Here is a 14,286-nt window from a genome sequence, read left to right as displayed (position 1 = left end):
GTAAAGTTAATGTTTCAGGTCGATGATCTTTCTCTGCACAGGTGTTGGCAGACCTGCTGAATGTTTCCAGCATCTTCCCTCACCATCCTGTCCAAGTTGCTGCTACACTCACCAAAGGCAGAATGCTGACTGGGGAGGGACAAGCCCATGGATTGACAGCTTAGGGAATGGGGAACTTGCAGAAATTCAGGCGGAGCGGATGGATTCAGCTCCCGGACTTGCAACAGATCTCTCTACAGTGCACACACCGGACTGCAAAAATATCCATAAGCATTGTACTGGTTTATGATTTTACATATCAATTATTTTTAGTCCCATCTCTCCTCAGCCAAGTTCAGTTTGAACAATGGTGAGCAGTTGTTCTGTGATTACGAGTGCTAGTTTCAAAGTGCTTCCACTTGGTATTCTACATCTAGCATCAAATCAGCTGCTGCCAACACCTGTACCTCAGCTTAACTCCCAAATAAAATCAAGAGGTCCGGGTAGAGGAGGCCCATTTGATCTCATCCTTTTATCCTACAGTATTCCCATTCCAGCTTTAATACCCAGTTCAACAGGATGAATGTGGTATGAGGGACAAGCTCTGAGCACTCCACTCAAGTTATGTACTCAAGTGCTGGAGTGAGGGTCAAATTCTCAATTTCTTGAGTCAGAGATGAGAGTGCTAACCCACTGAGAAATTGAGAATTAAAGAGAGATAAAGGGCTATGGGGAAAGAGTGGGGGAGTGGGACTAATTGGATAGCTTTTTTAAAACATTGGCACAAGTATGACAGGCCAAATGGCCTCTTTCTAGATTTTATGATTCTATTAAAAATGCATAAAAGGGAAGTGAGTGATGAACAACTTTCCGAACTACAATCCTCATTGCACAAGAATCCAGTGACTAGGACTGAGAAAAACAGGGCCAGGAGATTACTGAATTTCACAAGGGGAAAATAGTCAATGGCCTGCTTCTGTGCTGTATCATTCTATGATTCTATTCTGTAATAATGACTGTAATTTCTTTAAAATGTATCTCAACATACCCTTAAGGTTTGACAATTCCTAACATTCACCTCAAATGTTTTCCTTTAAATCAAACTGGTCTGTGTGTTTCTCTATTCCTCCAGCCCTCTCTCTCCTTGCTCAATGTGCAAACAAATTCAATTTCTTCTAATTATTTATTCTTTTGACATTTATGGTTTATTTACAGGAAAAAAGGAGGAAAATATGGAATAAATCTGGAAAAAAGTGACTTCAAAAGAACATGGGGTTAGGATTTTCACAAGTTATTGTTTTGGTAGAAGGGCAAGATCTTTTGTTTTTGAAATGTTGAGTTACAGCTGCTATCAGAATTTCAATGGCAGGGTAAAGAACAAGGACATTTCTAAAATTTATGGGGAATATGCAGTTTGGTAAGCAAAAAAAAAATCACAGAAAATTTCTGTCATTTCGTTAAGTGTTTGTTGGGAAGGCAGGGTTTATATTTGGGCTGCAGGTGGGATTGGGGTGTTTAGGTTAACTATCACTAACTCCCCTGTCTATCACTCTTTGACTATCAGATGATCCAATAGATTTTTCCACTCAGACTCCAAAATGCTGTGCCAGACACTGGTTCCTTCATTGACGCATCAAGCCCAGCTCTTCTCCCAAAAGAACAGAAATTTATTAGTTATTTCCCAATAAGGTCTCATATGGTAGTAGTACCTCAGATCTGTACTGTGGATTTTTTAGATAAAAGGGTGCAATATAGTTACCCAGCCCTGAAATAACTCAATAGGAACAAGTCCTTTTTAAAGCACAAATCCTGTTAATGATGCTAAACTTCTTGTTTTGGTTAAATGTAGTTTGAAAAGAACATGAGGAAGAAAGAAAAGAAAAAATTCACAAGCCCTGCTGTGCTAGAGCGGCAGACACATCTTCAGCGAGAGTAGCAAGCTGCGGTGATCCGAGGGAGCTGAGGCTTTCGGTCAGTGACATGCTGCAGAGAGGAGAGGTATTGTCTGAAACGTTGGGGGATTTGTACACAATGTCTGTCCTGGCCTTGGCATTCTCACGGAACATCAACTTGCGAGATTCAATCTGTGGAGAAAGAAAAGAGAGGGGGTGAAAAATCTCGTTAGGAACAAAAGCCATTGTGCTCCTCTTCTTTCAGAGAGGAATTAGCCAGTGACCCTAGCTGGAAAGTGTTTGTGTGGACACAAGAGCATCAGAACACAACTAGGAGGATCAGGAATAGGCTTTTTGTGTGGCACCTTTTCAAATACCTTTTGAAAATCCAAATATATGACATCCACTGGTTCCCCTTTACCTACCCTGTTAGTTACATCCTTAAAAAATTGTAGTAGATTAGTTAAAAATAATTTCTCTTTCACAAAGCTCATATTATGATTTTCTAAGTGCCCTGTTACCACTTTTTTAATAATGGATTCCAGCATTTTCCTGACAACTGATGTCTGGCTAGCTGGCCTGTAGTTCCCCGTTTTCTCTCTCCCTCCTTCCTTGAATAGCATTTGTTACCTTCCACTGGATTCACTGGGACCTTCCCAGAATCTAGGGAATTTTGGAAGATCACAACCAGTGCAGCCACTGGTTGCACTGACATCAGGTACAGATAAGGTCAGGATTGGCTACGATGTGCTCTACAGTCAAACAGCCTTCTGATAATTAGGGGGGACATTTTTAACAGGCAAGGGAAGGTGGGTCCATGTGTGTGCAGGGCATTAAATCCCCCAAAAGTGATGTTGGGTCAGGATAGAATCATAGAATGGTTACACCTAGTTTCACTCCCTTGCCTTTTCCCCATAGCCCTGCAAATGTTTTCTCTTCAGATAATTATCCAGTTCTCTTTTGAATGCCTTGATTGAATCTGCCTCCACCACACTCTCAGGCACTGCATTCCAGATCCTAACCACTCACTGCATTAAAAAGTTTTCCTCATGTTGCTGTTGCTTCATTTGCCAATCACCTTAAATCAGTGTCCTCTGGTTCTGGATCCTTCGGCCAATGAGAACAGTTTCTCCCTATCTGCTCTGTCTAGGCCCCTCATGATTTTGAATACCTCTATCAAAACTCCTCTCAACCTTCTCTTTTCTAACAAGAACAGCCCCAACCTCTCCAAACTATCCACACAACTGAAGTTCCTCATCCTTGGAACCATTCTCGCGAATCTTTTCTGCACCCCCTCTAATGCGTAAACATCCTTCCAAAAGCATAGTGCCCAGAACTGGACACATTACTCCAGTTGAGGCAGAAACAGTATTTTATACAGGTTTATCATAACTTCCTTGTTTTTGTACTCTATGTCCCTATTTATAAAGCTTAGGATCCCATATGCTTTATTAACCGCTTTCTCAACCTGCCTTGCAACCTTCAATGATTCGTATACTCCCAAGTCCCTCTGTTCGTGTTTCCTTAGAATTGTATCCTTTATTTATATTGCCTCGCCTCACTCTTCCTACCAAAATGAATCACTTCACACTTTTCTGCATTAAATTCATCTGCTACTTGTCTGCCCATTCCACCAGCCTGTTGATGTCCTCTTGAAGTTTATCACTATCCTCCTCACAGTTCACAATACTACCAACTTTTGTGTCATTCGCAAATTTTGAAAATGTGCCCTGCACACCCAAGTCTAGGACATTAATTTAAAAGCAAAATACTGCAGATGCTGGAAATCTGAAATAAAAACACGAAATGCTGGAAACACTCAGCACAGGTCTGGCAGCATCTGTGGAGAGAGAAGCAGAGTTAACGTTTCAGGTCAGTGACCCTTCTTCAGAACTAGGACATTAGTATACATCAAGAAAAGCAGAGGTCCCAACACTGACCCCTGGCCCAGTAAAAACCTTCCTCTAGTCCAAGAAACAACCATTCACCACTACTCTCTGTTTCCTGTCACTCAGACAACTTCGTATCCATGCTACTACTTTCCCATTTATTTCACGGGTTCTAACTTGGCTGACAAGCCTGTTATGTGGCACTTTATCAAATTCCTGCTGGAAGTCCATGTACACCACATCAACTGCATTACCCTCATCAACCCTCTCTGTTCTTCTTCTTCTTCTTTGGCCTCCATGTCTCGAGAGACAATGGGTAAGCACCTGGAGGTGGTCAGTGTTTTGTGAAGCAGCGCCTGGAGTGGCTATAAAGGCCAATTCTAGAGTGACAGAATCTTCCACAGGTGCTGCAGATAAAATTGGTTGTCGGGGCTGTTACACAGTTGGCTCTCCCCTTGCGCTTCTGTCTTTTTTCCTGCCAATTGCTAAGTCTCTTGGACTCGCCACACTTTAGCCCCGCCTTTATGGCTGCCCGCCAGCTCTGGCGATCACTGGCAACTGACTCCCACGACTTGTGATCAATGCAACAGGACTTTATGTCATGTTTGCAGACGTCTTTAAAGCGGAGACATGGACGGCCAGTGGGTCTGACACCAGTGAAGAGCTCGCTGTTCTATGTGTCCTTGGGGATCCTGCCATCTTCCTTGCGGCTCACATGGCCAAGCCATCTCAAGCGCCGCTGGCTCAGTAGGGTGTATATGCTGGGGAGGTTGGCCGCCTCGAGGACTTCTGTGTTGGAGATACGGTCCTGCCACCTGATGCCAAGGATTCTCCGGAGGCAGCGAAGGTGGAATGAACTGAGACATCGCTCTTGGCTGACATACGTTGTCCAGGCCTCGCTGCCGTAGAGCAAGGTACTGAGGACACAGGCTTGATACACTCGGACTTTTGTATTCCGTGTCAGTGCGCCATTTTCCCACACTCTCTTGGCCAGTTTGGACATAGCAGTGGAAGCCTTTCCCATGCGCTTGTTGATTTCTGCATCGAGGAGACAGGCTACTGGTAATAGTTGAACCTAGGTAGGTGAACTCTTGAACCACTTCCAGAGCATGGTCACCGATATTGATGGATGGAGCATTTCTGACGTTCTGTCCCATGATGTTCGTTTTCTTGAGGCTGATGGTTAGGCCAAATTCGTTGCAGGCAGCTGCAATTGTGTCGATGAGTCTCTGCAGACACTCTTCAGTGTGAGATGTTAATGCAGCATCGTCAGCAAAGAGGAGTTCCCTGATGAGGACTTTCCGTACTTTGGTCTTCGCTCTTAGACAGGCAAGGTTTAACAACCTGCCACCTGATCTTGTGTGGAGGAAAATTCCTTCTTCTGAAGACTTGAACGCATGTGAGAGCAGCAGGGAGAAGATCCCAAACAGTGTAGGTGCGAAAAAACAGCCCTGTTTCACGCCACTCAGGATAGGAAAGGGATCTGATGAGGCGCCGCTATGCTGAATTGTGCCTTTCATATTGTCATGGAATGAGGTGATGATACTTTGTAGCTTTGGTGGACATCCGATCTTTGCTAGTAGTCTGATGAGACCACGTCTGCTGACGAGGTCAAAGGCTTTAGTGAGATCAATGAAAGCAACGCAGAGGGGCATCTGTTGTTCGTGGCATTTCTCCTGTAGCTGGCGAAGGGAGGACAGCATGTCAATGCTGGATCTCTCTGCTCGAAAGCCACACTGTGCCTCAGGGTAGACACGCTCATCCAGCTTCTGGAGCCTGTTTAAAGCAACTCAAGCGAAGACTTTCCCCACTATGCTGAGCAGGGAGATTCCACGTTAGTTGTTGCAGTCACTGCGGTCACCCTTGTTCTTATCGAGAGTGATGATATTGGCATCGCGCATGTCCTGTGGTACTGCTCCCTCATCCCAGCACAGGCAAAGCAGCTCGTATCGTAGAGTGCTGAAAGTATAGCATGCTTGGCACTCTTGATTATTTCAGGGGTAATGCCGTCCTTCCCAGGGGCTTTTCCGCTAGCTAGAGAATCAATGGCATCACTGAGTTCTGATTTTGTTGGCTGTACGTCCAGCTCATCCATGACAGGCAGAGACTGGGCTGCATTGAGGACGGTCTCAGTGACAACATTTTTCCTGAAGTACAGTTCTAGGTAGTGCTCCACCCAGCTGTCCATTTGCTTGCATTGGTCAGTGATTGTGTCCCTGATTTAGATTTGAGGGGGGGCGATCTTCTTGATGGTTGGCTCAAAAGCTCTCTTAATGCCATCATACATTCCTCTGATGTTTCCGGTGTTGGAGGCCAGCTGAATATGACTGCATAGGTGTTGCCAGTAGTCATTTGCGCAGCGCCTGGCTGTTCTTTGTGCAGCACTTCTGGCTGCTTTAAGTGCTACAGATGTTAACTGGCTGGGGGCTTTCTTGTAGTTCAACAGTGCAATGCGCTTAGTGACTATGACAGGTTCCAGCTCTTCAAAGTGAGATTGAAACCAGTCTGCATTCTGCTTCACACATTTGCCATAGGTGGTCATTGCTGAGTCGTAGATGGCATCTCTGATGTGGGCCCTCTTGGTCTCTGCATCCCCTGTAGGAGTGTTTTGAAGGGCTTTTTCAAGTGAATTTAGAAACTTATGTAACAGCTGTGGATAAGAAATTCTGCTAGTTTTGATGCGCGGGCGGCCCTTCTGCTTGGAGTGATGCAGCTTCTTTGGTTTGAGACTAACCTTGCTGCACACCAGGGAGTGGTCGGTGTCGCAGTCCGCACTGTGGAAGCTGCGTGTGATTTGAACGCTGTTTAAAGAGGCTCGCCTTGTGACGATGAGGTCCAGCTGGTGCCAACGACCTGATCTTGGGTGCCTCCAAGAAACCTGGTGACAGAGTTTAGTATGAAAGAACGAGTTGGTGATGCAGAGGTTGTGATAGGTACACAACTCAAGCAGTCTCTGTCCATTCTCATTCATCCTTCCAATGCCATACCGCCCAAGGCAGGAGGGCCATGAGTCATGGTCAGCCCCAACCCTGGCATTAAAGTCCCCCAGTAGGAACAGATGTTCGGTATTGGAGATGCTACTAATGATATTATGGAGTTCCTCGTAGAACTGATCTTTAGCTTCAGGTGGAGAGCAGAGTGTTGGAGCATAAATGCTGAGTAGGTGTACTGGACCAGAGGTGGTGAGCAGTCGGATGGACAGTATGCGTTCTGAGCCATTTGAGGGTGATTCTATCATGCTGAGCAAGGAGTTTCCGATGGCGAAGCCCACTCCATGCTGTCTTGGTTCTTCAGGATCCCTACCCTGCCAGAAGAAGGTGTAGTCTTGCTCTCTTAGAGATCCGCTTGCAGGGAGTCTCCTGAAGTGCTGCAATGTCCACATTGAGTCTACTGAGCTTGTTTTTAATGATGGCGGTCTTTCGAGAATCGTTGATTTGTGTAAGGTCTTCCAACAGGCCAGGACACACAGTTCTGACGTTCCAGCTTGCAAAACGAAGGGCTGGTACCTTCTTTCCTTTTTTTGTCGTGCTGTTTGGTGTGGTGTTGCAGTACACTTTTCGGGCAATGACCCTGAGCTCCAAGCACCCACTGAAGCAGGTGGACTGTGGCGGGACAGAACCTTACTGACCGGGGGCTGCCCGGTTTGAGGCGGGCAGTAGCTGTCCAGTGAGATGCGATGACCTCTCCCACTGACAAAAACAACCCGTGGTGCCCAATCTCTACGCCAATTGAGCTGGACTTATAACCCGTAACTGCTACCTTCCGTGTTGTTTTTGTCACTGTGAGGCGACTATGGAGTGACCTCTCCATGGCGCACGCCTGGGCGGATGTATGGAGGTTGTGAGTTGCCCAAGCGGTGGGGTCCAAAGGAGTGCAGAGCACGACGTTTGGCACCTGTGTGGCTGCAGGAACTGCCAGAAACATGCCAAAGGTGACACATGACCGCCTTCGGGGTTTCGCTCCGGATTTTCTGTTAGGGTTTGGTCTCTCCCGAGATGCCCACAACGGGAGTGGGTGGAGGAAGGGGCTGCAGGTAATAAAACATTTCATCAGCTCCCACCATTGTCCTCTAGTGAGCTGAATGCTGGTGGGGTACCTTCATTAATTGGTTAGTAGTAATGCACTTAAGAAAGGACCTCATCACGGTAATCGGGCTCTTGGTGAACCTGTTCACTTCCATCTGCATCGTCTTCGTCAACAAGTGGATCGCGACCATGGTGTACAGGCCAGCCCACAGCCTGCACAGCCACCCTCTCTGTTCCCTCATCAAAAAACTCAAGCAAGTTAGTTAAACATTATTTTCTCTTAACAAATCCATGCTGGCTTTCCTCAATTAATCCACATTTGTCCAAGTGACTATTAATTTTGTCCCGAATTATTGTTTCTAAAAGCTTTCCCACCACTGAGGTTAAACTGACTGGCCTGTAGTTGCTGGGCTTGTCCTTAAAGCCTTTTTTTTTTAAACAATGGTGTAACATTTGCAATTCCAGTCCTCTGGCACCACACCTGTATCTAAGCAGGATTGGAAGATTATGGCCAGTGCCTCCTCAATTTCCATCCTTACTTTCCTAAGTATCCTTGAATGCATCTCATTCGGTCCTGGTGACTTATCAACTTTAAGTATTGCCAGCCTATCTAATAGCTCCTCTTTATCAATTTTTAGCCCATCCAGTGTCTCAACAACCTTCTCTTTCAACATGACTTGGATCCTGACATCATCCCGCCCATTTCCGGGTTTTACCCAGGTGAGTTTGCAGACATGTGGGGAACCCCCAAGGAGCTGTCGGGTAAATAATTAAAATATTCACATAAGTCATTAAGTTCTGTTTTAACCAACCATTCTGAACAGCCAGAGCACCTATTTCCTGAGCTGTCAGCAACTTGCCACGTTCAACCAGATGAGTGCAGAGCGGGGAGTGCCTCTTCAGTGAATTGATGGGCTGGAAAGGCTTTGAACAGTGAAACTGAAGAGCTCCAGCCTTCAGAGAACACAAAAGCAAAATACTGAGGATGCTGCAAATCTGAAATAAAAACAGAAATAAAGCAGAAAATGCTGGAAATACTCAACAGGTCAGGCAGTATCTGCAGGGAGAGATACAGAACGAGCGTTTCAGTTTGATGACATTTCATCAGAAAGGTTGATCTGAAATGTTGGCCAGGATTTACCAGCCCTCTAGAGTCAGATTGGGAGGTGGGAGGGCTGGTATAATAGCGGCAGAAGGCGTCGAGAAGGAAGCCCAACGTCCTCCCACCGCCACAGTGTATTGCAAGTGGTGGGAACGGCAGCAGCTCAGCTGCCCACAAACAGAGGTGGCCAATTAAAATAGTTAACTGGTCTACTACTGGCCATTTTATGCCTCAGCCAGGATTTTGCTGGTATCAGCACAGCCCCTCCCCACCACGTGGGGAGCCTGCCTGGTATATCAAAGTGGCTTCCCAGTGATGGGTTGGGGGGTGGGGATGCTTCCCTTTAATGGCACTCGATGGATCACTGAGGGGCCCACGGCAGCAATGGTCACCCCCGCAGCTGCCTCTGGTGGGATCACCCCTCCAATCGCTGGGGCCTGCCTGCCTATGAGGGTATCTCAACAATGAGGCGCCCTCTCCTTCTCCTTGCAGCCTCAGCAATGGCCACCCCTATCAGTGGCACTGCCAAGGCTGCCAGCCTTTTGATTGGGCCAGCAGCTCTGAGAGGCCAACGGCAGTCCCGGCAGCAGCCTCTTAATTGGCCGCTGCTGGTATGATGCCCTTCCCGGTCATGCTGTTCGCCCACACGGACACAGGACCCATATTTGGTCCCGGCAAAGGGATCCATGGTATGCTGGCAAAATTCCAGCCGTTGAATCTGTTTCTCTCTCCACAGATGCTGCCTTTCCTGCTCAGTATTTTCAGTTTTTACTTCTTCTAAGAGAGTGCTTTCACTGCTTGACTGGTGATTGCCGACTCTTGGAAATCAGGTCAGCTGTCTTGCACTTCACTCACCTTCAGCTACACTTCCCTGCAGTCAGCTTTCACCATGTCATGGGAGCAGCTTATGCAGCTCTACCATCTCTGATGAGGAACAGAAGGAGCAGCACGAGCAACACCAGCCGCAGCTGCCTTTGTCTCAACCACATGTGCTCCACAGGACAGATTGGGTGGATACAGAGCTCCAACTCCAAGGAGGTAAGACCCCAACACAGGCTGTACAGGCACAAAATCAGCTCTCTTGATATGTGTGAGCACCAATGCCTCAGGCTCTCATGGCAGTTTGTTGCTGACATCTGTAGCCTCCTGGAGCAAGACCTCCTTCCCAGTGCACTGGATGGGGGCATGCATTGCTAGTGGCCATTAAGGTGTCTGTCACTGGAGGGCCATTCCCTGCACCGACCCTTCGTTGCCTCCGGGTCTCTGCTTCCCTGGAGCTGCAAGGAGAGAAAACAGAGAGTTCTGAGTGTTATAAATGGCTTGTGTGGATAGGGGGGTAAGACAACACTTGTGGAGGGTGACTGTGCAGCATGGGTGTGAGAGAATGAGTGTTGGCTTTTCAGATGGGAATGTGAGGTGCCTGCAGAGAGAGAGCTGCAAGGAGTGCTGTGCAAGAAAATGCTGGGAAAGTCAGAGTGTGAGGCTTGACTCAACTTAACCGCCCTTCTGAGGTCCCTGATCCTCTTCGTGCATTGTCTCCAGTTTGGAGGGATAATACTTCTGCTGCTGACTTTCTCGGCTATTTCTATACTAGCCTGCTTGCTTTGAAAGGTTGACCTTTTCCTCCCATCCTTGGGAAACATCATCTTGCTTCAGTCCCTCAGATCCCGCAGCAAGACCTCCAGGTCAAAGTGAGAGACCCGGAAAGCAGCCTTCCCAGGTTTCCTCGCCAATCCTGTGCTTGCTGCAGCCACGAACATCCATGTCTAGTTGAGTCATTGTTAACCATGTGGGTGTCCCTTTAATTAGAAATTCTTCCTTTGACAGATTCGACACAACATCCTGCTTGCCCTCTCTGATTGGTCAGGAAACCCGGAGGTGGGATGCTAACGCGGTAGCTCAATTAAACAGCCATGGCAAAGCCTGCTGGAGCTGTCAACAGATACCTGACCTGCTACAGGTCCTGCCATTTTGGCTGGGACCATCAATTTAAAATTCTGTCTTTACTGTCAGGGTTCACACATGAAGTGTCCACGAGTGTGATACGAAGGGAACTGCACACAAAAAACTAGCCCCTTTCAGGAAAGGAGGGGGCAAAAACACAGTTCATTTCAAAAGATCGCTAGATCACTAACCACTACAGGGAATAGGTCAGAATAAAAAACTTTCCATACTCACACAGATACTAGAACAGCTCATATTATCCTACTGCTGTATCATCTGAAAGCAAACACAACTTCAACAAATTTTAAACAAAATCGTTAATCTCTGCACTTTAAATTTTCACCCTTTCTTCTCTTCCAACCTTTTTTATTCCACTCCCTTGAAGGCCATGACTCGCACCAAGAATCAAACTCAACAGTGATGTCCCTGAGGGTACCAGCTGCACTCTGAGACCTCACCCAAGTGGCGATTCCTCATGTGAAAGTTTGGACAGTGACCATCGACTGTATTTGACCCTCATAACTGAGACTGATGCTCCCCTTGCTTAATGGCCACACATGTACACATTCCCGCACCGTGAAAAAATTGTGGGTGGGGGGGAATGCCTGCCTCAAATTCCCCCTCACCCCTAAACATAGGGTTGCTGAGCCAAAGTGCAGCAGCCCTACTCCATTCCTGGTCTAGATCAGCTAACACAACACAACACGCATCAGAGATTGAACGACGGATTCTCCTGGTTTATACAATACCAAGCACTGCTTTTACCTTCTGTGCTCACAATGCCAACAGGTAAGAACTGCCTCTGTGCATGACCAGAGAATATGAATCGAAGCACTTTAACCAAAAATAGTGAACATATATAAACCCCACAAACTGCTAAATAATCCAATCCGTAAACATTTAGTTAGAGCAAATGACTGTTGTGGCATGACACCTTGTGAATTTCTACACTTGTTGCACTTAGCATGATTTTAAGTAAGATCCTGGAGACCATGACAGGGTCTGAGCACAAGCTGCAACTAATCATTTATCCTATCACAGGGTGCAAGATAAAATACACACTTTCTTTAAAGCCCCCAAATTTCTAAACTTCCTCAGTCACTTGAAGCATGTACCAGGTCCTGACTGCTGTCCCAACAAACACTCCCAGGACAGGCACAGTGTGGGTTAGATACAGAGTAAAGCTCCCTTCACACTGTACCAAACACTCTCAGGACAGGGACAGCTCAAGATAGATATAGAGTAAAGCTCCCTTTATGTCGCCACATAAATCAGTTATAACATTGTTTGATGCAAAGTAAAGCAGCTCCCTTTACACAGTCCCAAAAATGTTCTACAGCTCCAAACTGAGAACAACCGCTACTGTACCTTCACCCATCCAACATCAGCTAAGCTCTGGCCTTTCTGAATGACAGTCTATTTTGTGATTGAAGTAGGGGCAATTTTCTCCTGTGGGTTTGTACCCATTAGGAAGTGGTGTGAGACTACCCAAAGAACAGAGGGGATTTTGCAACCCATCAGTCTGGGTTTGATTTGCATTCAATTCCCAGAGTGAAAGGCCAGTATCCTGCCCACTTTAGCACCTAGTTCCCAACTGTCAACATCTTTCACAAAAACTAAACACCCCATGCAGGCCAAGCTTTCACTTACATGTCTCCTGTATTTGTAATTCCTGGCTGTGAGTTTCGTCAGACCTTGCAGTGGGGTCCTCCCCTACTCCATTTTGCTGTGTCCCACTCTCAGCTTGTCCTGTCAGATCCCCATTTTCTGGAATCTGACTGATCGTTGCTGATTCTGATTCGTCTTCACCCTCATTCTAAAAATAAAATCATGGGTGGGGTACAATGGTGCATTATTATAGAAGGGCGTGAAATGAAATGCAAAATATATACATGAGAAATTTAAAAGAAACAAAATGTTCAGGGTTCAAACGATCAAATGCACTGATGGACTGAGAGTAATCTTTGGTAACTGAGGAGATGTCCTTAAGCAATGAGCCACATTTGTCACAGCATAGAAACGAATGAGAGGAACAGATTAAAACTACATATATACTTGTGTGAATATTCTCCTTCCTCAACCTCAGGACCAAGTGGCCCTTGTTTACACGGACAGTGAGTGTGGGTAAACAGTTTGATCATGTGAGGCAGCACTGCCAAGCCTGATTCTATCGTCACCTGATATCCACATGTCCACTTTGCAGCAGACTTGCTGCACAGCAAGTGGGAACACTGGCTTAAAAACAAGAAATGCTGGAACCACTCAGCAGGTCTGGCAGCATCTGTGGAAAGAGAAGCAGAGTTAACGTTTCGGGTCAGCGACCCTTCTTCGGAACTAGCAAATGTTAGAAATGTCAAAGGTTATAAGCAAGTGAGGCGGGGGTGGGGCAAGAGATAACAAGAAAGAAGGTGTAGATTGGACAAGGCCACATAGCTGACCAAAAGGTCATGGAGCAAAGGCAAACAATATGTTAATGGTGTGTTGAAAGACAAAGCATTAGTACAGACAGGGTGTTAACGGACTGAAGGTTGAACAGCAGCACGTACAAACATGAAAAAAAACAGTGGGTAAGCAAACTAAGATGAAATGAAATAAACATTTTTTACAATCTTTTTTTTTTGTGTTTATTTCATTTCATCTTAGTTTGTTCAGTTTGCTTACCCACTGTTTTTTTTCATGTTTGTACTTGCTGCTGTTCAATCTTCAGTCCGTTAACACCCTATCGGTACTAATGCTTTGTCTTTCAATACACCATTAACATATTGTTTGCCTTTGCTCCATGACCTTTTGGTCAGCTATGTGGCCTTGTCCAATCTACACCTTCTCCCTTGTTATCTCTTGCCCCACCCCCGCCTCACTTGCTTATAACCTTTGACATTTCTAATATTTGCTAGTTCCGAAGAAGGGTCACTGACCCGAAACGTTAACTCTGCTTCTCTTTCCACAGATGCTGCCAGACCTGCTGAGTGGTTTTAAGCATTTCTTGTTTTTATTTCAGATTTCCAGCATCTGCAGTATTTTGCTTTTAGTTTAAGGGAACTCTGGCTGTTTTTTTTTCAGTCCCTAACCCAGGGCTAGTGAGACTGATGAAGACAGCAAGGGATAAGATGAGGGAAATAAAATGAACATTTAATTAGGGAAAGCTAATCTTTCAGACTTCAGGATGATAGACTGGAGGTGGTTAAGGAGGTTCACAGTTTTGAGGTGCTGTTGCGGGGGGGGGGGGGGGGTGGTGGTGGTTGAGTGTGATCAGGAAATAAAATAGAGAAGATGTGGATTGGAGGAACAGTGTGCAGTTCAGGGTATTTGGAGCTTAGGAGGAACAAAAGGCGAAAGCTCAGTAGAGCAATGACAATAACCTGCATTTATATAGTACCTTTAATATAACAAAATGTCCCAAGGCACTTTACAGGAAAGTTAGCAAACAAAATTTTATACTGAGCCACATAAGGACA

General features: G+C 46.0%; 1 protein-coding gene across 11 annotated transcripts in view; it reads right to left on the bottom strand.

Moving 5' to 3' along the window:
* Positions 1-1,973: 1,973 nt before the first annotated feature.
* Positions 1,974-14,286, bottom strand: part of LOC137369872 (microtubule-associated protein 4-like) — a 546,551-nt gene continuing 534,238 nt past the window's right edge. For 9 of the 11 annotated variants that reach the window (XM_068031528.1, XM_068031523.1, XM_068031527.1 and 6 more), the window contains 3 exons: positions 12,482-12,647; positions 11,066-11,107; positions 8,600-10,164 (listed from right to left, as the gene is read on the bottom strand). In XM_068031528.1, coding sequence (XP_067887629.1) covers positions 11,088-11,107; positions 12,482-12,647 — 186 coding nt within the window. In that variant the 3' untranslated portion in view covers positions 8,600-10,164; positions 11,066-11,087. Of the gene's footprint in view, positions 2,064-8,599; positions 10,165-11,065; positions 11,108-12,481; positions 12,648-14,286 lie in introns of those variants that run through there. The other 2 variants (XM_068031524.1, XM_068031525.1) reach the window with 2 other exon arrangements.

The sequence above is a fragment of the Heterodontus francisci genome, chromosome 5 (assembly GCF_036365525.1).
Source record: "Heterodontus francisci isolate sHetFra1 chromosome 5, sHetFra1.hap1, whole genome shotgun sequence".
Taxonomy (NCBI): Eukaryota; Metazoa; Chordata; class Chondrichthyes; order Heterodontiformes; family Heterodontidae; genus Heterodontus; species Heterodontus francisci.
This window is presented reverse-complemented; position numbering and strand designations above follow the sequence as displayed.